Here is a 24,982-nt window from a genome sequence, read left to right on the forward strand (position 1 = left end):
TCTTGGTGGCTTGGTGGTGTGTTATAGCCTCTTGTGGCCTACTTGAGAGCCTCTGTGTTGTGGAGTTGCCTCAAGCCGATACTTGGCGTTTGTCCAAGCTTGTACGGGTTCGGTGACCACCCTCAAGTGTCCCTTAGTGGATCGAGGCTTTCCTTTGGTGGAAAGGCTCGAGGAGAATACGGTGGCCCTAGTTGGCTTCTTGTAGTGCCTCGCGCCTCCACACCGCTCCAACGGAGACGTAGCATCATTGGGTGTGAACTTCGGGATACATCGTCGTCTCCTCGTGCACCGGTTACTTCTCAACCCGAGCTCTTTTACCTATGCGCTTTACATTGTGATATCTATCATGCTTGATGCTATACCTATCTTGTTATCACCTTGTTGTTCATCATGCTAGTATATGTTGTTGGAGCACTTAGACAAACCCCTAGTTGATAGGCCTTGAGCTAAACTAGTAAACACATGTGTAGTTTTATTCCGCCTAGTTTAGCTCTCAAGTAGAAGTTTTTATACACCGCCTATTCACCCCCTCCCTCTAGGCGACGTCCTAGTACATTCAACGTGGATAATACTCCTACTCAGCAATACCCGGTGATCCCCTCGTGTCGAACAAGGGCTTGGTTCCACGTACAACTGGGCATGGGCAGCCATCGAGCCGGGTGGGCTTGCACTTCGGGCCAGGTTTGGGCATGATATTTGAGCCAGAACATCAGGCCATGCTAAGCTCGGGATTTCAGTTTTGCGCGTTTTAGCCTGGTCAAGCGAGGCTTCTCTGGCTGAGATGGGCTTTTTGCTCATTTGGGCCAGGTTTGGGCTGGAATTACAGACCCAACAGTCGGGCCAAGCCAGGCTCGGATCTGACTTTTTACCACCGAGTTTTTTAGCCCGGCCTGAAGCCCGGTTTGGCTCGAACTTTGCCCAGGTGTAGTTCCACAGTTCTCCAACGCCCCTCGGCGGCAACGCCCATCGCAGCCTCTCCCCGGAACACGTGTCCAGACCTAATATTCCCACCCAACAGCGCTACTACCTATCTTCTGGTCCCCCTTCCCTCCCTCCCTCCGTCGTTCTACTCCACAGTAGTGGAGCGGCGACGAACTGGCAATCCACCCGGACTTGGATTGATTCGGTGATCTGGAACCCTAACTTTTTGTGTAGGTCTCAGACAATTGTTCATCCCCTAACTTTTTCGTGCCCAGATCTTTCGTTCTGCCACGGATACCCCTAACCCTGCATAATTCTTGATTTCAGAGGAGGAGGAGGGGGGCGGGGAATTTCTTGGTTTGGGCGGCAAGATGAGGCTTCTGCGGGTTGCCACGTGCAACCTGAACCAGTGGGCGATGGACTTCGACACCAACCTCCGGAACGTCAAGGAGTCCATTGTGCGGGCCAAGGCCGCCGGCGCCGTAGTCCGCATCGGCCCCGAGCTCGAGCTCACCGGGTACGGATGCGAGGACCATTTCCTCGAGCAGGACACCACCGCGCACGCGTGAGTCTTCTCCGTGACCTACTAATGTTTCTTGAACCAATGAGTTACGGAAATACAGGTAGTGCTGACTGCTGTGGCTGTGCGAAGATGATGTTAATTACTTCCTACTATTCGTGTCGTTTGGGTACTGCAGTGTCAGGTAAGGGGAATTGACTATTTCTGATGATTTAATACTTCGGTAGAACAGGTTATGGCGTCCAGTCATTGTAATGAAATCAACTAAATGAACACCTGTTATATGCTTTCGAGCAAAAGCATCTAACAACTGGAGTGTCAGATCGATGTGAGACATCACTTGGCTTTTTCTGGGAACAGAGATTTTTTTATTGTGTAGTACGTCTTAGTTCTTTACCTCTTTGATTTGTTTTTCTGCACAGTAAGATCTATCTATTTTCCACTGTGCATGATCTGAATCACAAAATTTAGTTAGGGAAGTTATGGTTCTCTACTACTAGTTAACTTACTTTATGTATGGAGATCGCATGAAATTGTAATTGTAAGTGGGTGGACTTATTTTCAGCCTGTCACTGCTGTTCAGTAGCTTCTGTAAGGTATTTATGTTCCTCCGATAAATAACAATTTCAGTTATCTGTTCTAGCTTTATTTATGTCTTTCATCTTCAACATATGCGTATGAAGCTTGATTTATATGATAACCCTTTGAGTGCCCCATTGAACAACAGTTGGTAGTTCCAAAGCGTAATAAATATTTTTCTCTCATACTGATATTCTGTCTTGAGGTTTCACATTCTGATGAACGAAGATAATATTCACTGCTAATTTATTTCATTCTGCAGATGGGACTGCCTGAAGGACATTTTGTTGGGTGACTATACAGATAACATCTTGTGCAGCATAGGGATGCCTATTATTTTCAACAGTGTACGGTACAACTGCCAGGTTTTCTGCTTAAATCGCAACATTATTATGATTCGTCCGAAGATGTCCCTTGCAAATGATGGAAACTACCGTGAATTCCGATGGTTTTCTGCTTGGTCGTATAAAGATAAACTTGTTGACTATCAACTTCCTGTTGATGTCTCAGAGGCTATTTCCCAGGAGACTGTGCCTTTTGGTTATGGTTATATTCAGTTTCTTGATGTGTAAGTACTAATGCTTAATTTAGTTTTTTATGATCACAAACTTGTGATTTCAGCCTGATTCTGTCTTGGCAACCTTACCAAATAGAGCACAAATTATTGTTTTAGAGGGTTTACGCGGCATTGTCATCTTTTGCTAACATTGTCTGAACAATTTATTGTTAAAGGACATATTTTATTATCTTACTGTTCTGCCAAATCACAAATCAATATGCCCTAGCTGCTAAGTGCTATAAACTAAAATGTATGGCACATTGAGAAAGAGAAATTCTTATACAAGAAAGTGAGTGCTCAGCTCTCCATTTCTTTACTAAAAAAAAGACTTGTACTTTCCTGTGGTTATTCCAATTCTCAGTTCCTATGTAAGCAGTACTTTGTATGCCTTATGATGGCCTGTGCTGATGTCATGCCCCTCCTCCCCTCAACCCCCAACCCCCAACACACATACACACCACAATATAGCTTACCCATTTGATCGTCTCTGTATGGAGAGGATTATTTTTTTAGCAAATATCCTCATGTTGCATTTCCCTACCTCTTTACACTATTGAAATGCAGCTTTAGTTCTCAACACTTGGCTAGACTCATTATCTTCTGTAAATGTGCTAAAATTTATTTATGACCTTTAGCACATATGCTCAAGATTGCTCTCTGCTAATATGGTTTAGATTATTATGCACCATTAATTAGTAATATTATGTGATTGATAATCCTGCATTTCTTGATGAAACTGAACTGCTTAATTACTGTGTTATCACCCGATTCTATTATAGTTTTGATTTTAGTTATCATGTTTCAGATCTTTGGCTGCTGAAACTTGCGAAGAGCTCTTTACTGTAAATGCCCCTCGGATTGACCTAGCATTTAGTGGTGTTGAGGTTTTCATGAATGCTAGTGGAAGCCATCATCAGTTAAGGAAGCTCAATCTTCGGATTGATTCCATAAGAAATGCAACCCGTTTATGTGGTGGTGTATACATGTATGCTAATCAACAGGGTTGTGATGGTGGCCGCCTTTATTATGGTATGTCAAAATCTATATGATGTTTTTCTTAGCATCTTATGTCTTCAAAAAATTTAAACTCCATACGTGGAATTGGGACTTCCTTTGAAGGAAGTGTGTGTGTTATTTGAATTTCTCAAATGTTCCACGTGGTAACAGTGATGATATTCTTAAAGACTGAACTTTGGGTGATATTTTAGTATTTTATTGAACTGACACCATCAGCATTCAATGTGATCTCCCCCTTTTTTTGCATGAGATGCAGTTATGATATATAGTGATTTTGGTTCTATTGTGTCAGAATGCCATGTATCTTTGACCCATCTATCTTCAGTCCAGTAATAGCTTTCTTTTTCAATATTATACAAAAGGCTTGAGCATGATTTATCAATAGAAGGCCGGTCAACATAGTACGCAGCTAGAGATTATCCCAATAAGTTATGTAATCATCCATAGCATACTCATCCAGCAGTAGTTATGTGGTACATTGATTTTATGCATTCATTAATTATTTTCATCAAAGTTGTGTGATTTTATTTATGTGTTCCAAATTATTCTGAACGTTCTTACTAGATGGCTGCTGCTGCATTGCGGTGAATGGGGATGTGGTCGCCCAGGGATCACAGTTCTCATTGAAGGATGTTGAAGTGTTGGATGCTCTGATAGATCTGGATGCTGTAAGTTATAGCTTGTTTGGTTCTTAGCTCCGGTCTTGTAATGCTGATAGTGTGCAACACCCTTGCCAAGTTCGTTCAGTGCCCACTCCACCTGTGGGGCAGGCCCATTTGTACATAGTACTGTTCTTATATTTTCGTCCTCGCTTTGTGTAAAAGGGTTAACCGGGAGGTGCTACATTTGGAAACAAGGGTATATATGCTGGTTCAACTTTATCTAAACTCTCCACATGGTACTAATCCAACCAGAAAACTAAACTTAAGCCACATGGGCCTCACACTAACGGGCCTGGGGTAAAGTACTTCTCTCAACAAAGCTATGCATATTATTTCCAAGTTTCCAATCTAAATGTCTAAAACAATATCAGTAGCCAACGTTTTCAAAGTTTGACTTATGACATGTCCAAAGTGCCACCTTTTCATATACCGGAGGGAGTAACAATTATTGCATAACTATGGGTATGGTATTTTGTCCAGTGACTACTGACATCTCCACTCTACGGTTAGTCTTGTTTTGTTTGAGGGGTTTTATATAATTCTTATTGTGTGTAGGGTTCCCCAAGGTCATAAGTTTTGGTTCTGCTCTTTGGATTTTAAATTACTAATTCTAGAGATGATAATTTATCTTTAATGTAATTATATTTACTGTACTCTGTATATAACAGAGCATCTTTTGCACACGCAGGTATCGAGTTATCGAGCATGTGTTTCTAGTTTCAGGGAGCAAGCAAGTCATGTAACTAAAATACCTTGTGTTAATGTACAATATAAGCTTTGCCAAACATTTCATAATGGAATGATTCCAACTGATCCGATTGAGGTTAGTTTCTGTTTCTAGATTTATATATTTCTGGTATGCTTCTCTATGGAATATTTTATGGCCGGAGATGCATATAATCCTATCTTTGAAAAAGATCTAAGCAGTCTCCGAATGGCCAGGTATTAGGACTTGGCAATATTAGACATCCAAGGTTCATAGTGCAAGTGTAAGAGATTCGGACTAGACGGCTAGTGGATCTTTAGTTACTTATTTATTAAGCTACCTTTTTAATTTGACAGTTGTGTCCAACGAGTAACTCCTGAACTTGATAAAGATATGGGTCAACAGGCAACATCTGTGCCCAAACTTTTCTTTCCACGACTTAATTCTTGGCCATGGTTTGGATTTGTTGTTGTCAACTTAGGCAGTCTTGAAAATTGCTTTCTGCAAAATTGATAACTATTGCTGTCACCTGACAGTTGATACTGTCTGAGTCATAATCAGGTCATAATGCTTTTCCTGCGAGAATATAACATGAAATATCATATTGCATGTACTGAAATACTCATTTGGCTGATATTTTCACCCTTTATATCGTTGGAGGGAGCTACATAGTATACTGTGCAAAGGTGAAGTTCGACTAACCTTTTTCTTTTACCTCTGAAGATTATGTATCACTGTCCTGAAGAGGAGATTGCATTCGGACCTAGTTGCTGGCTATGGGACTATCTTCGCAGAAGTCGAGCGTCGGGATTTTTGCTTCCACTTTCGGGTGGTGCGGATAGTTCATCTGTTGCAGCCATTGTTGGCTGCATGTGCCAGCTTGTCATAAAAGGTCAACTTAAATAGTCTTTCATCTTCCGCCTTTATTAGCACCATCTTTTATGAAATACCTTTTGGAATGTAGTTTGCAGGAAAGTAGTCAAATAGTCTGTCTGCACATCGGAATGCAAAGCATATGTGCTCCTCAGAAAAGGAGCAAGATCAACTAAATGTCTTTTAATATGTTGACTGTTACATTTTTTTGCCATGCATAGGCCACTGATAACAAGCGTACTGTAAAGATGCTGAATCAGTAGTCTGATATGTAGGGTTGCCTACACTATCTTTCTCTTGAGACGAAAAGGTTAGAGGATCCATTTCCATCTTCAGCTGGTATATGCTAAAATCCAATTGTCAGATTCGGCGACTGAGGATTCGGACAAGTTCATCCAGATAACTGTTGGATTCATAAACGTAAACAGAATGCCAGATGTGTCAGGATACATCATTTCACAATGTCTCTTCTGATTCTTATTTGATCACACTACCAAAATTTAATGAGATCAACGAATGGTGAAATAACATCCATGAAGGTGTCCACATATAGTAAAAATTACGGTCAACATCATGCCAGTAGTATGCAATGTGCAGCTCCTTCTATCAAGCACATAAGCTGCGTCAAACATCACAAGGCAAACAAATGATCTTTTGAATTGGATCCTGTTGATGGTGTAATTCATATAGGTTCTCTTAAAAAATCATATATGTTAAAAAAGGAGATGAAGTCTTGTTTGTTGGAACAAGTTGAGAAATCTGCTTAGTCCTAGTACTTAGGACCAAATCTGGGACTAGTTGGAAGTAAAGTTGTTAGGTTTACCTTGGTAATTCATGCAAGTCGACTGGGCTGCTTGATAGATTGGAATGCTTACTTCGGGGTATGATAATTCTCTTAGGAATAAGGTCTTATATCTGTTAGATATATTTTCTGATTTTTCTATATCTTCTTTTTGATAACCTGCATATCTTACTTGCACATTAGTGGTGAAAGTTATGACCTTGGGACAAAGATTTGGTTTACGGTGAATGGGTAATGTGCCTAACAACTTGGGTCCATGGCTCCATGCAGACGGCCTAATTCCCTTTTGTGTCTGCAACTGCCAGCTGTCAGAGGCGTGGAACTCATACCTTAGCCCATCAGAGATAATTATAGTAGATAATTTTAGTTTGTAAGGATATTTATTAAGTTAGGGGATAGGTTCCTTTAATTAGGAAAACAGAGATATGGTTTGTTAGGAAAAAAGAGACACCATGAGTATTCAATAAATGAGAATAAACTAGTAAATATCTAATCCCCGTCCCCAACCTTCTCTCTCTCTCATCCCCGGTACCGTGGCCAGTCAAGCTTCGCTCCTCGGAGCTGTACCCCCAACCGCGTCACATTCATCTGTCCTAGGACTTTTACCAATCCTAGCACGTGACACCAGCACAGATCCTCTTTAGATATTCTTAGATGTAGTGTTTTCTATTTCTTTCCAGGTTGATCTGCCTCTTTAATGTAGTCACTTCCACAACTGCATCTTTTATTACCAGAGGCTTTTCAGTTATGGTCAACTTGTTTTTCTTTCATGAAACATTTTTTTCGAGAGCACACACAAAGCGTGCCATATCTTTATAGAAGAAGAAGAAGTGTTAATGTACAAGATCCGGGCGATTTGATGTGAACATCAGAGTTCAGAACTCTCACTGTACCCCCCCCCCCCCACACACACACACACTCCGACTAAGGCCTACTCTCGCGCTCCCTCCTCTCCTCGCACTCCCAAAGCTGGGATTCTTCTCCGACCTTGTCGACTATTTGATCCGTGTTGATTTGTCTCTGAACATTGCCGAGGACTCGCGCATTCCTCTGTTTCCAGAGTGTCCAGGCAGTGAGTATGATCAAGGTGTCTAGATGTCTTCTGTCAGACTTTCTCACTCTTTTTCTTGCTTCAGTCCACCATCTTTCCACCTTCGTATTCTGCTGTGGCTCTTGTATCTGCAGCTTCATACTTCTCAAGCATCTGAACCATACTTGTCTCGCATAGGTGCATTGGGTTAGGATATCATCGATGTTATCCTCGTCTTGCAGACATGTGAAGCAAGGATCAGACAGCTCTTGTAAGCCATGCCTGGCTCTACGATCCGAGGCCAGAGTTTGTACTTTATTGCTAGCCAACAGAAAATTTTACTGTACATTTCATCGGCACAGTCGATTTCCAAATCGGCTTACTCACGGTCCATCTAGTGTTTCCGTGGCACAACATGGCATAAGTTCCTTTCGCTGAATATTCCCCAGGTTCAGTTCCCTTGCAGGAGATGCAATCCGGCACATGTTCATCTCTGACAACCCTGTCAATCTCCTCAAAAGTTTAATGCACTGGACACAGCTTTCGACAGTCATATCTCCTGTGATGTCCTTTATCCAGTTGTTCTCTGTCAGCGTATCTGCTGCAAGTCTAGAATTCTTGCGTCTTGTTTCAACCAGGGCTGTCACAGCTGGGGCTATCTCTTCCAGTGTACACTCATGAATCCATCGGTCGCGCCAGAATAATTTTTTTCTGCAATCTCCAATTGTGAACAGAGCAAGGCTCTGAAACACCTCCCTCGCCTCCGGATCATTCAGAGCCGGCAGCCCTTGCAAGAGTAGCTGGATCAGTGTGTCGCATCCAGAGCCAACAAACTCAAAGCACCAAGCCTTGAAGACGTAGATCCTTCACTCCTAAACCTCCATAGCATTGAGGCTTACATATGCTGTCCCAGGCCACAAAGCATTGCCGTCCACTAATCTCTTCTTTCCCCGCCCAGAAAAAGGCGCACAGCTACTTAGTAATTTCCTCAAGTAGTCACGCTGGAGCTTCCGCTACGAATAGCTGATAGACCGCCCTCGCAGAGATGACTGACTTGATCAGGATCAATCTCCCTTCTTATTTTCGTGAAACTTATTTTCGTAATATTTGGTTTCATTATGATAGTTCAGAAGTAGTAACTATAAAGTGCAAATACCTTAATAGCTACAAAATCACAACCATAAGGAAGTGTTTTTTAATGCGAATCTGGCAGTACTAATTTTGCGTCATAAAACCTACATATTGTTATGCCTTATACTCCTGAATGGAGGGAATACCCATTTCTGACACTAATTTATTATTTATAATATGCATGGCATGCAGATATAGAGAAAGGAGACGAGCAAGTTAAGGTAGATGCTATGCGGATTGGTCAGTATAAAGATGGGGAGTTCCCCACAGACAGCCGAGAACTTGCAAAACGTTTATTCTACACCGTTTACATGGGAACAGAAAACAGGTGAGATTTGATTTAAGGAATCAATTTTTCTTATGTACCCTTTTCTAGAGTAGCGCTCTTCCCATTTGACAGGCACCAGAATATTCTTTTACGCAAGAGATTGAATCTGTAATGATGATATGAACTAAGCAATTTCATTTTCTCTTAAAACCTGTTCAGGTTATACTGTTTGTGTTGGATCATATGGAACTCAAACTAGCATTTCCGACATGTATTGCACAATCTATACCTAATAATAAAAACAAAAGAGCTTCTCCCGGTCCGTCATTTTTGTTTCTAGTTTTGCCCTCCCACCAAATACATATTTACCAGAACTGCCACCACCAAGTAAAAATAACGTTTCGTTTTAGACAGTCCCGCAATCCACTGGGGAACGTTTCCTCCGTCTGTCGTCTACCCCAATTCAGTCCCAACCGCACCGCTCGTGGCTGCACGCCACCTACCGTGCGCCAACTGGTCGGCGAAGAAGCGATGCTAATGATGACATGCTCATGTGGCGGGAGGGAATGTTCAGATCCATGGGGTAGCTGATATTTGGGGAGCTGTTCGTGGGAATGTTCAGATCGATGCCCTTGCGCCTGTCTTGATGTTGGAGCTAGGTGGGTGCAACGCCCTCTTGTACTCTTGGCTGCAGCCGACGCTGCATGCGCCCGCGCTGTCTGGGCGTTCTGCACGCTCAACATGGAGTTGGCGAGTCGGCACTGCCGTCTGTGGCCGCTTGGCGTCCGTGTGCGTCCTTACTTCTCTTGGTCGAGGTGGAGGCTGCCGTTGCTCACGCCAGATACTTGGTCAGGTCCTCCATCTATGATGTTGTGCTGCTGAATCCACGACAATAGTTCGCGAGTCCTGGAAGCATCTCACTCCAGGCCTCCAATTCATGGTCAGTGATTTCGTACCTCTGTCCCTCAAACAACGGTGAGATGAGCTTCCTGGAAGCTAAGTATACCTGGGAGGATCTATTCAACGGGCCCGCCAATAGTACCTGAACTGAGAGGCCAGCCTGTCTATTAGCTCCGTACAATGTCTTCAATAGTGCAAATTTGCATTTGCTGCCTTGATACTATATCAGTACAGCGTACTAAACTATTTGCATTTGCATTTGATGGATGCATAGTAAATGTTGTCCCATTGCAAAGCATTGGTGCCTGCCATGCATGCTGTTAATAGGAAATAAATTGTTGCTAATTGAACCCTACCTCATACATGTGTGCACAAAACTCATAAGGATTAATTCAGAGGTACCATTAAAACATTAAAACATGGGCTACGCATCACTGAACTGCTAACAGCTTATGTGGATTAAAAGCATGCACACATGATGGAGCAAGTCTCACAATCCAATTCACATGCATAACATTATTGTACAAACTGTTTGCATAACTGAAATTGAAATACAAAATGTACCGCATTTGGGGACATCCGATAAAATTGGACCGATATAGAAATCTCTACGGCTCTACGCTAATGTAGCACTGTAGCAACACACGGGCTGTGTGGTAGTATTGTTCTCTAATGAAGTTGGCGTCGGTCGATTGTTAGGGAGTGATCTCATGGAACTAAAACCAGAACAATATATTATATTTACTACTGAATCTAGCTACCAGAGTTCAGAATTCGGAACTTCACAAGGCATTGGACCTGTTCCATACATGCTTCTGATCGTTTGTTCTTTAATTTATACCTTTTGATTTGGTTTTCTTCATCAAAGGATATGTAGTATGATTTTCATATACTTTGCTTGTTCATATAGTATACTTGTTGTTTTGTCTTGTTCACTGTGTATTTTCTCTACAGTTCTGAAGATACTAGATCACGTGCCAAAAGGCTAGCTGAAGAGATTGGTTCGTTCCACTTTGATGTACCTATTGACAGTGTAGTGTCTGCATTTCTTTCTTTGTTTGAAAGATTTACTGGGAAGCGACCACTTTACAAGGTAGTTTTGTACTATGACACTCTAATCTACTAAACAAATAGCTTGAATGCATTTGGGGTACATACATTCTTTATTTGTGAGGACTGGGAGCATATTTTTCAACTTCACATTTATCCTCATTTCATTACATTTTCTTGGCTAACAAAGAATATTAAACTGAAGGTTTTGTCTTGTATCTTTGATGGTGGGAATTCAAATTCTTTAACTGGTTTGAGGTTTCTGAAATGCAAATTATCCCAAACTTAAGTACTCATCAAGTCTGAAATATATGGGCAATACTTTGTAAATAAAAACTGAAATAAGCCAAGAAGTTCTATTCTTTCTCTTTTCGTGCAAGTCAGTTAGACCACTGCTTATGTTTTACTGTATAGTAAAGTGGAAAAATCATATTTATCACATGCCATGCAATTAAGAAATTTGATTTTTTGTTTGGGTAACCAAATCTTGTAATTCTGACCAGCCTGCATTTCATTCCGTGACAAGCTGGAAGCAGTTGACGTACATCTGATGATCTCATTTTTTTTAAAAAAATAATCCAGGTTGACGGGGGATCACATACTGAGAATCTGGGATTACAAAATATTCAAGCCCGAATCAGAATGGTGCTGGCCTTTATGATGGCTTCTCTTATGCCATGGGTTCATAACAAATCTGGGTTCTATCTTGTTCTGGGGAGCTCAAATGTTGACGAAGGATTGCGTGGTTACTTGACGAAGGTAAGTTCAACACATGTTGGTTTCCTTTTTAGATAGTTCTGGCCCATGTTGGAATATACGTGAGTCTAAGCAGCTTAGAGACCAAAGGGAACCAAGTATAATTTCTTTCATCAATCCTTCCTCTCAAATCAGTATTTGTTGAACTCTTGTTTAATAATATGTGGTAACGAGTAGCGGCAATAAGTATTTCTTCCGTTTCTAAGTATGACTGCAGTTCAGCCGATATAAATCCCATTGGAAGTGTAAGTAAACAAGATCTTAGGGCTTTCCTACGATGGGCAGCAGTACATCTTCAGTATTCTTCCTTGGCTGAGGTTGAAGCTGCACCTCCTACTGCAGAGCTTGAGCCAATCCGCACAGATTATAGCCAGGTAACTAAATGTCGTGAAAATTCGATGTCTTGTTTACAGTTTGAACTCAGCAGAAGTTGTACAACTAGGCTGTTTTTACTTTGATGACGGGGACTGTGTGTTCCCAGTATTTCCTAACCCTGCTCCTTCTTTTTCCTGTAAATGGTACTTCGAAGGCATCATAGCTCACATGTATGTACATTATGTGCCTGCATTATTCTCCTGCTCTGTGTCACAGTTTGTAGCGAAACAACTTTCAGCTCTATTGTGATGTTGCCAACTCAAAATACCACATTAGTATATTATTCATTCAAGTTTCAGTTATTTTTGCTTAAAATTAACTTAGCTAGCTATCAACAAGAATATACCAACTATTTATCTGTACTCAAGTATTCTCTTTTGATTTTATATCTGTTGTAGTTGGATGAAGTAGACATGGGGATGACGTATGAGGAGTTATCAATATACGGGAGATTAAGGAAAATATTCCGATGCGGTCCTGTTTCAATGTTTCAGGTTAGTCTCCAATTGACTTTACTTTTGGGTGGTGTTTCTTAACTTCAAATTCAAATTCAAATTACTTTTGCAGCATACTAGAAATCTGTATGATGTTGACCTGTAGCTATATTTAACAGAAGGAAGTTTTCATTTCAGAAAGATAACAATTTTATAGTTCCATTGATTATCTTTGCTTCGTTAAGCAGTTCCATCTTTGGGGTTTCCTTTTTTGTAGGTTTTTTCATTGATTGCACTCTAGTTTTTCTTTCAATAAAGTAAGTAATTCTTTGAGGGGATGGGTATAAATAGTTCAACGTTTTGCTCCCCTGCATATTTTTCACCACTCTCTTCTCGCTTGTGGGGTTTGTAGTGGGTAGTATTTGTGAAGTTCAAAACTAACACTTTCACCAAACTTATCTTGATACTTGAATAATCGAGCTTACCAGGGTGGGAGCATCTGATATCATCTTTATATGGCGGTCTTTTTTTTAAAGCCTTTTTCACGACTTTTATGGGTTGTATTTTGGACTTGGGGGTACCAAGAGAGCACCCCAAGAGTGTGAGCACCGAAAGCTCTATGCTCTATATTCTGTGGGTACACTTTGGTTTTCCCAGCCCAGGTAAACAGCTGATGTGATGTTAGCTGGTTGATGAGTTGCATATTTCAGTTGTGTTTAGTATTGTTTATATTTTTGTCTTACTATTGTAACGTTTTTGCTGAAAAGTTGGATATGATACAGGAACTAACAAATTGATATTTAAATGATTTCAATTTAATTTATTATCATCAATTCAAATATGCTAATATATATTGCTACAGAATCTCTGCCACAGGTGGTATGGGAGACTATCCCCATCAGAAGTGGCTGACAAAGTGAAGCACTTCTATAAATATTATGCCATAAACCGGCATAAGATGACTGTCTTGACACCATCATATCATGCTGAGGTACTCGTTTCAGTTTGTAAGCTATCGACATTGGTGTTCCTTTCTTGTAACCCTGTGTAGTTTTACTCTTTATTCATAAGTTAAGCTCTAGGAAATGTACTTACAAATGCCAAACTATGCATATTTTCCTTTTTAAACCCTGTTTAGTTTGTATGTATGAATGCTTGGGGAGAATAAGAGAACTATACAGTAGTTGATATGAAACTAGGATGGCCTTTTTTAACATAAAACTGACGTAAAGAGCCAAAGACCTGCCTTGTGCTGCTGTAACAATAGACTATTTTTGCAGAGCTATTCACCGGAGGATAACAGGTTTGATCTTCGGCAATTTCTGTACAACACAGCATGGCCATACCAGTTTCGGAAGATCGATCAACTTGTGCAAGATATCGACAAAGATGGTAAATGGGAAGATTCTACAGATATGCAATTAAGAGAACGCAGAGCTGTTAGATCAGCCCAGGGAAGTGGAATGGGAGTTGTGGCCGCGGGATCTGCCAATCCCAGCGCCGGGTTGTAACCAAATAAACATATGAAGTGGGCTACTCAATGACCGTGGGTTGTTGCCTCCAGAAGCGTGCCCTGCCGGTCTTCCACAATATCTCATTAGTTTCCACATCAGCAATAGTTTACACATTCTTCGATGACCTCGCGGTGTAAAGCATCCAGTTGGAACAATATGGTTGGCGCCAAGCAGATCTACCTCACACGAGATAAAAGCAATCCAAACATCAATAGGTGTATGCTAAACCATTTCTAAAGAGCTCCCCATCACATTGAACTTAAATAAGTTGAAATAGCATGGAGCCTCCATGTGTGATTTTGATATTTGATGGCAATCTCTATGAACTAATGTGCGTTGAGTTATACTTGAGGTGAATCTTTATGTTCATTTGTTGATGATGAACATGTGAAGACATTCGTGAGTGAGTCTTCTCCATCTTGAGGCAAACATAATCATGATTTTTCTAGCAAGTGAAATTTGCGCAAGAAAAATGTATGATATCGATATGGTTTCTCTTTCACTAGTCTGATGGCGTTAACTGGAAGACATGGTTATATGATCGATAGCCGTCAATGTTCCGAAAAGTGTATTTGGCACATGAGCACCAGTGCTCCTGATTTATAAAAATCATATTTTTTGGATTTGAAAAAATATGAAATTAAATACCCACATACATATAAACATTCTGAAGGTACGGTAGAAATTTTGAAGAAAAATATGTTATATTTTAAGCTATACAAAAAAGACAAATTTCTGACAAATATATACCTCTATACGTAGCCACAAATTTGTTTTTTTTTCCTGTAGCTCAAAATACAATGCAATTTCTACCAAAATTTTACATGAATATTCAGAATATGTGTATGTATTCATGGAATAAATGTGATGATTTTTTGAAATGCAGAAATTCAGTTTTTAAATATTTTAAAAACTGAGAGCACTGGTGCTCATGTGCACCAAATTTGCTTCCTCAATGTTCCTACATAAATGAATAAATATTCATTTGTATCTATATAATATGTAAACCTCCACATATAAATAAATGTTCTTGAGGCATAAAATGTATTTCTATCTACATATTGTACAAATGTCCATATGATTTTTAAAAATTGCACGTCCGAAAGAGGGAAAAATTCATACAAACAAACAAAAAGCAGAAAAACACATTTATTGTATGTAGAAAGTCTGGGAACAAAAGAACAAAAGTAATTGGAAAATTGACACAGAAAATTAGGAAAACGACTAGAAAAAAAAAACAGAAGAGAAACAAACTGGTAAAAAAACCCAAAAGGAAACCGGAAAACGAAAAAGCCCGAAAAAAAACCACCTCTAAAACGTACAACACGAAACCAACGGGTAAATGGGCCTGGCCCATACGTGCGCAGAGGTACGCGAAGTACGTTTCGCCTGACTCGCCGAGAAGCCAACTAACAAATAGTTTCACTTCAAAAAAAAAAAAAAAAAACAATTCGCTGCACTGCACTGCTCTCTATCCCTCTCTCTTTCTCTGGACACGGCGGCGACGAGCAGCAGCACACGGCGGCCATCTGCAGGCGCGAACTAGCCGGCGAGCGGCGGCACTACAGGGTCGGAGAGCGGCGGACGTGGTCAGGTATCCGCCTCTCCCATCCCTAAATTTCTCAACTTCTCACTTTTACTACTGTTCTTAAACCTAAATTCTGAAATATTCACCTAAACATCGACCGTTGCCGTTCGGTTCTGAATGTCTGCAACAAATCCGAATCCTTCTTCGCGAGGATACATATGCGCGCATTTTAGGTTCGATTATTCTAACAAAATCTTCACCCAACATTTCGGGGGCTGACCTAACCCCAACGCGAGGCAATGGGGTTAAAGTCTTAAAGGTGTGGCCAGATCAGGAAATTTCTTGCACTAGATGGCCCAAAAGACCACCTTGAAATTTATGGCGTTTGGCTATACAGCCAAGCTGATATGGGTGCTTCTCTCAGAAATGCTTCGGTTTACTAGTTAATATCTGATCCTGGAGATTCGTGCAGTAATCTCACAAATTAGCCGGTGTTTACAGCATTTTTTATATTGTAATGGACCTGGTTATTGCATAGACTGGTGTTCCTTTTCTTTCATGAACCTTTTTTTTAAAACGGAGGAGAAAGCTTTGCCTCAATCTATCAATTAGGAAGGAGTTTGACAAGAAAGTAAAAAAACATCATTACAAAAAAGCCTACTCTCCTGGTATCGTTTCCCCCAAACTCTTTGCACCTGCAATTACCCACAAGCGGGCTTCAATCTTAATCTTATCTAAGACCACATAAGGTGGTTCATGCTTATTATGGAAGACTTGGCATTAGGCTCGTTCGAAATCTCCCCAAAGGTTAGCGAGGTAAGGGAAGCCAAAGCCTTTTGATCTGGAATAGAGGCATCTGACATCATGCTCCACCATTTTTTGATTGAGTGATCCATCCATTGGCGGGGATGAAGAAAGTGAAGACCCAACCACTCTTTCATGAGGCCCCGTAGCCAGATGGTGTATCTACAATTCATGAGGAGATGAGTGACCGACTATGTGGTTTACTTGCATAGTGGACATAATCCGCAATTAGGCCATCTTCTTTTTTCCCAATGGTCCGCCGTAAATTCTATTTTGAGTTGCTAGCCAAGCCTTCCATATCATTCTATTCATGTTGGAGGAGATAGTTCCCAAGAATTGCACCTCATATGCCGATGCTCCCAATTATTCTCCATTTGCCGTAAGCTTCCAGCTTATGTCATCGTCAATGCTCTCTCAAGTTATACATGCCTAGGTGAACCCCAAAGCTCCACGAATTGTGCGAGATGGTCTAGGGTAAAATTTTCTCCCAACTCGACATTTCCAATCCATGTGCCGTCGTGCAAAGCTTGGGCAACCGTCCACTTTTTCCTTTTGGATATTGCAAAGATGAGTGGCATGATTTCTGTTGGCTCTCCCATTTAGGTATGGCGCATGCCAAAATGGGGTCTTTTTCCCATTGCTCACCGTGATAGTAGTAGCGGCTGATGTCCATGTCCTCCTTGTGCAAGGATTTCCTGACCCCACCCAAATCTTATCGGGGTTCTTCAATTCAAGCCATGGCAAACAAAGGTGAAGTGCTGTGGCAAATTTGTTCAAATGAAGGATCCTGAGACCTCCAAGATTTTGTAGGCGGAAAACCACTTCCCAACTTACTTTACGTTTGGTACCGGTGGTTGAGTCCTTAGCCGACCAAAGAAAGGCACACTCCAATTTCTTGATGTAGTTTAAGGTGGGAACCGAAAGAAGCGTCAAGTAGTATATTGCTTGCGAAGAGATGACCGATTTTATGAGGGAGGAAAGGCAAGCGGTGGTAATGTATATTTGCCATTCCATGTTGGTAGCTTGCCTGTGCACTTGTCTTCGAGGTGTTGGAAATCAAACCCTCCTAAGCCGTCAAACCGAAAGTGGGAGCCGAAGATATCTCATAGGGAATCCCTTGATCATGTTAGAATCTGCTATTTTTATGCTCTTCTCACAAAATGTTGCGCAAACTTTCAGGTAGACATTCAGCTGAGAATAATTAGGTCATGTTCAGTATGTTTACAGCCATTGTAGATACATTTTGGTCATATATTAGGATATATCCCACTGTTAAAATTAGCATCAATAATGGCGGGAATCTAGTTAATAATAGTTGGAGCCTTTGGATGCTGATAAATTTCTGACATTTTTCCACATCTATGGGATTGCTGCAAGAGAGATGTCCTCTCTGGTGTGGAGTTGCGAGTAGGCAGATGAATTAGCAGGAACAAACTTTTTTATACATGGTGCAGGCTGCATAGGGTCTGAAACTGGTACATCGGTGCATGCCAAGAGGTGCTTGATTGCTTGGCTTTGCTGTAGTGCCACCCTTTTCAATGAGAACAGAATGTGGGAATTATTTCAATGTCTGTTTTGAGATTTATGCCAAGTTTTCATATAAAAATGCTGCAGCACAACTCTTCTAATACATTTATGTATGTGGACCAAAGTTCCTTTTTCTACAGTTGATTTTTACAAAGAAAGAATATTTAATGTAGAACATTAGAAGAAAAAAAACCTGTAAAATTGAGCTTTTAGTGTAGATGCATAATATGCTGCTGTAGCATGGTGTTAATATAAAAGCAGAAACACCATGGCCACTCAATCATTTGTAGGAAGTAGTAACACTAAGGCTGACATTTTTTACTCTTTACTATTTTATTTGTAAATTCCAATTTTTACACCCTAGTTTGATATTTCTGATGCTAATTACCCCATTTAGCAAGTTTTCATCCTAATTACCCCATTTAGCAAAAGTTGGGCCAATTTTTACCCCTGGTTAAATTTTATGAGCATTTCAACAAGTGGATCCCTGCCATCACGTACATGTGGTGTGCCACGTTATGGTTTTTCTCTCGACTTTTTTGTGCAGGAACCGGTGTGATCACAAACCGAACCGATTTTTGTTTTTCGCTCAGCTGGATTGGCCTGGTCATTCGTACCTTTTGCTGGCATGCAGAAAGAAAACTGTATGTCTCACGACCTGTTACCAAGCTGTTGCCAACATTGCCAAGAACTCCCAGGCCAAAACCTTTTGCCGGAATGGAGAAAACCGATCACGGCGGATACACTGGAAACAACAATCCGGTCTCAGGATCTGTACTTCTAATCAATATGCTACTACATATCCAAATAAATCTAACCAACTGGGAAGGAAACACATGGGGGAAACAGAGCATTAAATCATACAAGAGAAGGGAGAGGTTTTCCTAAGGGCTGTCGCCTCTGGCTGTGACAATTGCCATGGTCACCGTTAGGAGAAAACCCACTAGGAGCAACCCCCCACTAGGAGCTCTAACGGGCGAGATGGGAGATTGGAACAAAAACCTTTAGGAGAAAACCCACTAGGAGCAAACCACGAGAACGAAAACAGTCTATGTGGTACGCCTGTCTAAACTCACAGTTTTTCTTTACAGGGGGTAAAAATTGGCACAACTTTTGCTAAATGGGGTAATTTGGATGAGAACTTACTAAATGGGGGTAAGCAAGGTCAGAAAGATCAAACTAGGGGGTAAAAACTGGAATTTACTCCTATTTTGTTTGTTGCTTCTATTTTTATTTTATGTTTTTTTATAGACTTAAAATTTGCAATTGTATGACCTCTGTAACAGAATAAATACATTTTCTGCTGTTCTGCTCTGTAATTCCGTGAAGGATTGATGCACCTCTTAAAGCCAGGCTGATATGTTTTATAAATTTGACTTTTAGCAGGTAGTCACCATGGTTTTCCTTCAGGCCGAGATGTCTTGGAATGTTCTGATCCCTGCTGACCAGCTGAGCCCCGAGGGTCTGTTGCTCCGCAAGTCCATCATCGTGCGTCTTCTGGAGGACATAACAAACAGGAAAGCCTCCAAGGACCATGGCTACTACATCGCTGTCAATGAGCTGAAGGCGATATCTGAAGGGAAAGTTCGTGAGCTGACCGGAGATGTTCTTTTCCCGGTCACATTTACCTGCATCACCGAGAAGCCCATGAAGGGTGAGATCTTAGTCGGCTCTGTGGAGAAGATCCTGAAGCACGGTGTGTTCCTCAAATCTGGACCTATGGAGAACATCTTTCTGTCAGAGAAGACGATGAGTGAGTACAAGTACCTTGGCGGCGAGAGTCCGATGTTCAGGAAGGACCACTCGAAGCTTGAAAAGGATACCATCGTGCGCTTCAAGGTCATGGGCTTCCGGTGGATGGAAGCAGATCGCCAGTTCCAGCTCCTCGCAACGCTGGCTGGTGATTTCCTCGGGCCGCTGTGAAGCGGATGCTTCCACAGGCTTAGCATGCCCCCTGCTGTATATTTTGTTATCCAGGCCGATGGATGGATGTGTCTGTAGGATGTGTCTGTAGTGCGTTAAGTTTGACTTGCAGAGTGAACTTCGCTGTTGTAATGACTGATGGAACATGGTTGGTGTAACCTGTTGCTGCTGACGCAAGCTCTAGCTGTGATGCCAATGGCATTTGGCGAATCAGCGTAATGTGAACCATGACGAACCTGCATTTTAAATTCTACTTGCCTGCATGTGTTGTTGACATTCTACAATTGCTTGCATGCTTCCTATGACATTCTGCATATCAGAATTGCCGAACATGCCTAATTGATCTTGGTTGAAGCCAAACTTGTGCTTTATCATGTACCGTTGAAAAAAATAGTCAGACAAGAAATATACTAGTACTGCCATCTGTTGGAAGGCGTCAGTGGGGTGATTTTTTGTTTCAATCTTGAAGTTACTAGCATCTGCAATGGACATCTGAATGGCTAGCCTAGGCAAAAGGCTGTCCAGAAAAATAGCAGATCCATTTATTCAGACTGTATAAACATCACTCATGCAGCAAACAACAGGACGGTACCGCGAGGCTAAACACAAGCACACAATTGTAGATGATCTATGCGCAAACATCAAATCACAGTTGAGGTTCCATCATCTAAATAGTCGTGCATAGTGACGCTAACACATTCCTCTGATTACAAGTCAAGCCACCGCACTCCTGATTAATACTAGCTGTTACTGTCATTGGCCATGACACACAACAAGCAAGTCATATTCTAACTCTCCAGTCTCCAGTGTAAGCTGCCGCCGTCTAGGAGGATGCTGTACACGGATGGACGTCAAGGACGGCAAGTCCAATCTAATCTCCTCTGGGCAGCCTGGAACCTGGCAGGTGATCCCAAGTTTTGGCAAGACACTGCTATGCAAAGATGATACAAAATGGACTTGGAAGCAAGTAAAAATAGTGTTCTCTTATTTCCATTTTACGGCATTAACTGCCGTTACACATTTCGGTAGATGAAAGAAGAATCAGCATCGACATGACATTCCTACCGTCAGTAGCCAATCGGTGGTTTTCTGCAAAACAAAAAGCATGGTGCTGCGGCTTGTATAAGCCTGTAAACGGTGGACCATGGTATTCTACACTTTCTGGGCTCGCTCTTACAAAACGACATTTATGTACCAACGGCAGGCCCGCGAATTCTCGCCTGGGTCGCACCCAACTTCTTCACGGACGTATTTTCATTTTTGTTTGATAAAGGGATTATATTAATACCGCCACGATAGCAATTAAATTCAGTCTTTGGACCAACAAAATGTCAAAAAAACATTAAATATGCACACAACCAAGAATAAAAAAAAAAGATAATTACAAAACAAAGACCCGGTTCCGGTGCATAACAACAACGCTCCAACCACCACCAAATACAACACCCGAACCAGTAAAGAGGTTCTCCAAAACCTACGTCTCTAAGAAAGAAATAATGCACACGTTATCGTCATCCGATCAAAGATGTTGAGTTTTCACTTTATAGAAAGATCAAGTTTTCCTAAAACAATACCTTCAACAAAGTCATTGCTATAAACGTGTTTTCATGGCAGTATTAGGTAGCAAATGCCCCTAAAATAAAAAACTTTGCCCTGACACTTCTCTACCATGACGACCGAGAAGGCTTGTAGCAGCCGGCACCTGCATCCCTAACAAAAACGAAAAAGCAGCCACCTCAATCCGTTATCCTCATTCTCTTTAGGCCATCAATCCACTTTGAAAACCTCAATGCCATAAACGCGCCTACTGTTACATGGAACGGAAGCCAACGTAGAAGTAGCCCTCAATCGGTTGCCGGCTTGCTTGGTGAACCGGAGAATCTAGCAATAGCTCCCAGGAATGAATCATGGCCCACGTCCCAATCCCCAGGTCGTCGTCAGGCATTGACAATTCTGCCGACCAGATTCATATATAGATTTTTGGTAGGTCAGGAGAAAACGAAATTCTCAAATAAATATGCAGAGAAACTACATAGGAAGAAAAATGTCACATTTCTATAGTCGAGGGAGAAAGAGATGTTCTTGTGCATACTCAACAAGAGAAATTGAGCATATGACTTATGTGGGTCCCGGAGGTCACGCGCAATCAGCACTGATTGCATCGATATGGTTACTTACTTCTAATCTGAGATCGCATCATGAACAGAGTTGACCTCGTTATCATAGCTGGCCCTTCCCAATGGCCGCGACACCATAATTCCATGTCATCATCTACAGTCAGTCCTATTTATCCTCGTCACGCACAGTGACTACTGACAACGACGATCACCGAAACTATCGCCAAACTTGTGCCAAACTCATCATATATGGATACAGATCGAGATATTGGGGCGATAACTTTTCGGGCTGCCCAGCCAGCAAACACCATCATCTACTACTTCTAGCTCGGCTAGCCGGAGACTTCTCTCTCTCTTGCCCTTATCAGTTTATCACACTGCCTAGATATAATTGAAATCTACGTAGGAGTATGTTAGGTAGGTAGCCAATTGCTTCGAGGTGGGCGTGCGCGTTCAGGAAGGCTTTCTTTCCGTGCGTCTCTCTCAGTCCTCAATGCTCCTCCTCGCTCCATGATTAGTTCTTGCTTCTTAGCAGAGTGGGGCAACGTCACCGGGACTTCCATCGCAGCCGCAGCTATTTAGCCTCGGGCATACTGCTGCACTTTGCTGCTCGGAGTCGGCCGGGAATCATGGTGATGGGGAGACCGGCGGCCGGGCGCCGTCTTCTGGCGATCCTGCTCGCTCTGCATCTCCTCGTCGCCTTCTCCCATGCGGCCCGCTTCACGAGTAATTGAGCAATTCGTCCCTCTATTCCACCAAAGATTTCAGCAAACTGTTTGTGTTCTTTGTCATCAATATGCTCTGAACCTTATCGAAAAAATATGCTCTGAAGATTTGATTGTTCATGTGCTAATTCATATGTCCCTGGGTATGTGCAGGGGGCTACAGAATGATAGCGGTGCACGCTCCAGCGTTTCATGGTGATAGTAATTCGGCAAAGGTACTTGCTTAGTCTACTTGATGCTTGAGAGTTGAGATTCGAGCACAGCTAACAATTTGAGATGTAGCCCTGTCTAGTTCTCCTGTCGTTACCCTGCCTGCTTTGAATCATTTTTTTTGGCCTTTTTACCTTGACCTGATGTCATCTCGCGAGTCACAAGAGGACGATAAGTCTCAGAATAAGAAGTCAAAACAAGCCATGTCATTGTGCAACTAGGTCTGCATTTTTTAAGTACTCCGGTGACAGTTATCTTGGTGGTGAGGTCTTGTGGTTTTATCTCTGTGCAAAGAAAAGGCTTAATACTCATTTGTTTGTATATGCTCGTAGTAACCAGTTCATCATAATGTCTCCGTTTCGAATTTCTCTACATATTAGGTTTGGTTGGAGTCAAACTCTGCAATATTTAATCAAGTATACAGAATAATGTCTACAATACCAACTGCTTGCTGTTATTAATATAAAAATATATTTCTTCAGTACTGTATACTCCCTCCACTAAAAAATAATTTAAGTTTCAGATTTGTTCGATTTTATGAAAAATATGCTAACATTTACAAAATAAAATCTATATAGTTTGGAAATATATTTTGTGATAAATCTAACGAAACTAAATTGGTGTGTTTAGATGTTGATGATTTTTTCTATAAACAAACTTAAAATAGCTTGACTTAGGACAATCATAGAAACTTAAAATAGCGGGCTGTTTGACTTAGAACAATCATATATAAAAATTCAAATAATTTGGACTATGTAAATAAATTCTAAATACTTAGTCATACACTAGAAGTTTGACTTCGACCGAACCTACTATGTGGACCAATTTAAAACCGAGGCCTAGAACATAGCTATTCTTAAAGAGTAAACCATGTTCAGACAAGTGTGTCTAGGTGCCTGTTCAAACAAGTGTGTCTACCCGACTTCAGGAAGCCCTATATAGTATCATTGTGATTCTCCTTCACTAATCTTACTGATCGTATTAAAATTGTTGCAGGACAAAGGGAGCAGCAACGATGCGATTGTAGAGGAGATGCTCAGAAGGATGGCTCTGCATACATCCGACTACCCTGGTCCTGGCCCAAACGATCGTCACACTCCACCCAAGCCACCTGGGCCATGATGCGACGTCAGGTCAAGACCATTACCTCCCTCTGGCGTCATATATATGTATAGATCTATTAACTCATCCATGATTACTAGAACCCAACAAAATGGTGACATTCAAGTGTAAATCCGCATACACATGGAGGTTTTCTGTAAGATTCTGTACTAAGCCATTTTTATTAAGAGAACTGCACTGATTCTTAAGGTCTTGTAAGGGAGAATTGCAGAAGCTACCTCTTCTTTGGAGGTTCCTGTAAGATTGTGTACTATGTCATAATTATTAAGATACATGCACTGATTTTGCCCGGTCTCCAGGATGATTTGCAGAAGCTACCTCTTTTTCCAAGCTTCTCGAGATAAGAAAAGCTAATGCGTGAAGGTTGCCACGACTGTTAATAGATATAAAACTCATCTTATCCTAAGTCAAAATTTTAAAACTTTGATAAACTTTATTAAAAAAAGTAGCAACATATATAACATCAAATGGACATAACATGAAACTGGATTTCAAGATGATCCTAGCTAGTGATACTGAATTGGTGCCATAAATATTGTCACTTTTTCTATAAAAACAAACTTTAACATTTGACTTAAGACAAGAGCTAGAAATACACTTATTTGAGAATGAAGGTAGTATACAAGTAGCGGAAGAAGAAAGAAAGGTATGAGGACATATGAAAACACGAGAGTCGTGGATGTGAATACCCTATTTTTTTGGTTCATAGTTGAAGAAAAAGCACTAAAGTAGGATCTTACTTTTAAACGAAAATTCATGGATATCTCTTTGGCTTCCTTTTTAAAAAATATGCATGAAGTATGAACCCCACATTTTAAGTGGCATAATAAATCCCAACTATATATTTTCATGTGGATTGGCTTTCTTATTACGATTATTGTGTATTTTGTTCTTGTGAACCAAACAATGTAGTTTAAGAATCCGAGCTT

General features: G+C 41.2%; 3 protein-coding genes across 7 annotated transcripts; all 3 read left to right on the forward strand.

Moving 5' to 3' along the window:
* The first annotated feature begins 984 nt into the window (after positions 1–984).
* LOC127332024 (glutamine-dependent NAD(+) synthetase) lies at positions 985–14,402 on the forward strand. Of its 2 annotated transcripts, none has more exons than XM_071825995.1 (14): positions 985–1,155; positions 1,249–1,486; positions 2,283–2,588; positions 3,385–3,608; positions 4,161–4,264; positions 4,947–5,081; positions 5,688–5,856; positions 8,993–9,128; positions 10,923–11,061; positions 11,601–11,777; positions 11,981–12,148; positions 12,548–12,643; positions 13,446–13,574; positions 13,864–14,402. In XM_071825995.1, the coding sequence occupies exons 2-14, from the start codon at positions 1,293–1,295 to the stop codon at positions 14,092–14,094; spliced, it is 2,208 nt and encodes a 735-aa protein (XP_071682096.1). In that variant the 5' UTR covers positions 985–1,155; positions 1,249–1,292; the 3' UTR covers positions 14,095–14,402. The 2 variants fall into 2 exon arrangements, with proteins under 2 accessions (XP_071682096.1, XP_051214236.1); XM_051358276.2 differs by having other exon boundaries at positions 985–1,151.
* Positions 14,403–15,552: 1,150 nt separating this feature from the next.
* LOC127332026 (DNA-directed RNA polymerase V subunit 7) lies at positions 15,553–19,958 on the forward strand. Of its 3 annotated transcripts, none has more exons than XM_051358278.2 (2): positions 15,553–15,691; positions 19,340–19,958. In XM_051358278.2, exon 2 carries the CDS (start codon positions 19,352–19,354, stop codon positions 19,877–19,879), a length of 528 nt encoding a protein of 175 aa, XP_051214238.1. In that variant the 5' UTR covers positions 15,553–15,691; positions 19,340–19,351; the 3' UTR covers positions 19,880–19,958. The 3 variants fall into 3 exon arrangements, with proteins under 3 accessions (XP_051214238.1, XP_051214237.1, XP_071682097.1); XM_051358277.2 differs by having other exon boundaries at positions 19,343–19,958; XM_071825996.1 differs by having other exon boundaries at positions 15,556–15,686; positions 19,343–19,958.
* A 2,308-nt stretch (positions 19,959–22,266) lies between these two features.
* On the forward strand, positions 22,267–24,335 carry LOC127332027 (uncharacterized). Of its 2 annotated transcripts, none has more exons than XM_051358279.2 (4): positions 22,267–22,413; positions 22,532–22,722; positions 22,875–22,936; positions 23,928–24,335. In XM_051358279.2, the coding sequence occupies exons 2-4, from the start codon at positions 22,626–22,628 to the stop codon at positions 24,051–24,053; spliced, it is 285 nt and encodes a 94-aa protein (XP_051214239.1). In that variant the 5' UTR covers positions 22,267–22,413; positions 22,532–22,625; the 3' UTR covers positions 24,054–24,335. The 2 variants fall into 2 exon arrangements, with proteins under 2 accessions (XP_051214239.1, XP_071682098.1); XM_071825997.1 differs by having other exon boundaries at positions 22,276–22,435.
* The last annotated feature ends 647 nt before the right edge of the window (positions 24,336–24,982 follow it).

This window comes from Lolium perenne, chromosome 2 (assembly GCF_019359855.2).
Source record: "Lolium perenne isolate Kyuss_39 chromosome 2, Kyuss_2.0, whole genome shotgun sequence".
In the NCBI taxonomy this organism is placed as follows: domain Eukaryota; kingdom Viridiplantae; phylum Streptophyta; class Magnoliopsida; order Poales; family Poaceae; genus Lolium; species Lolium perenne.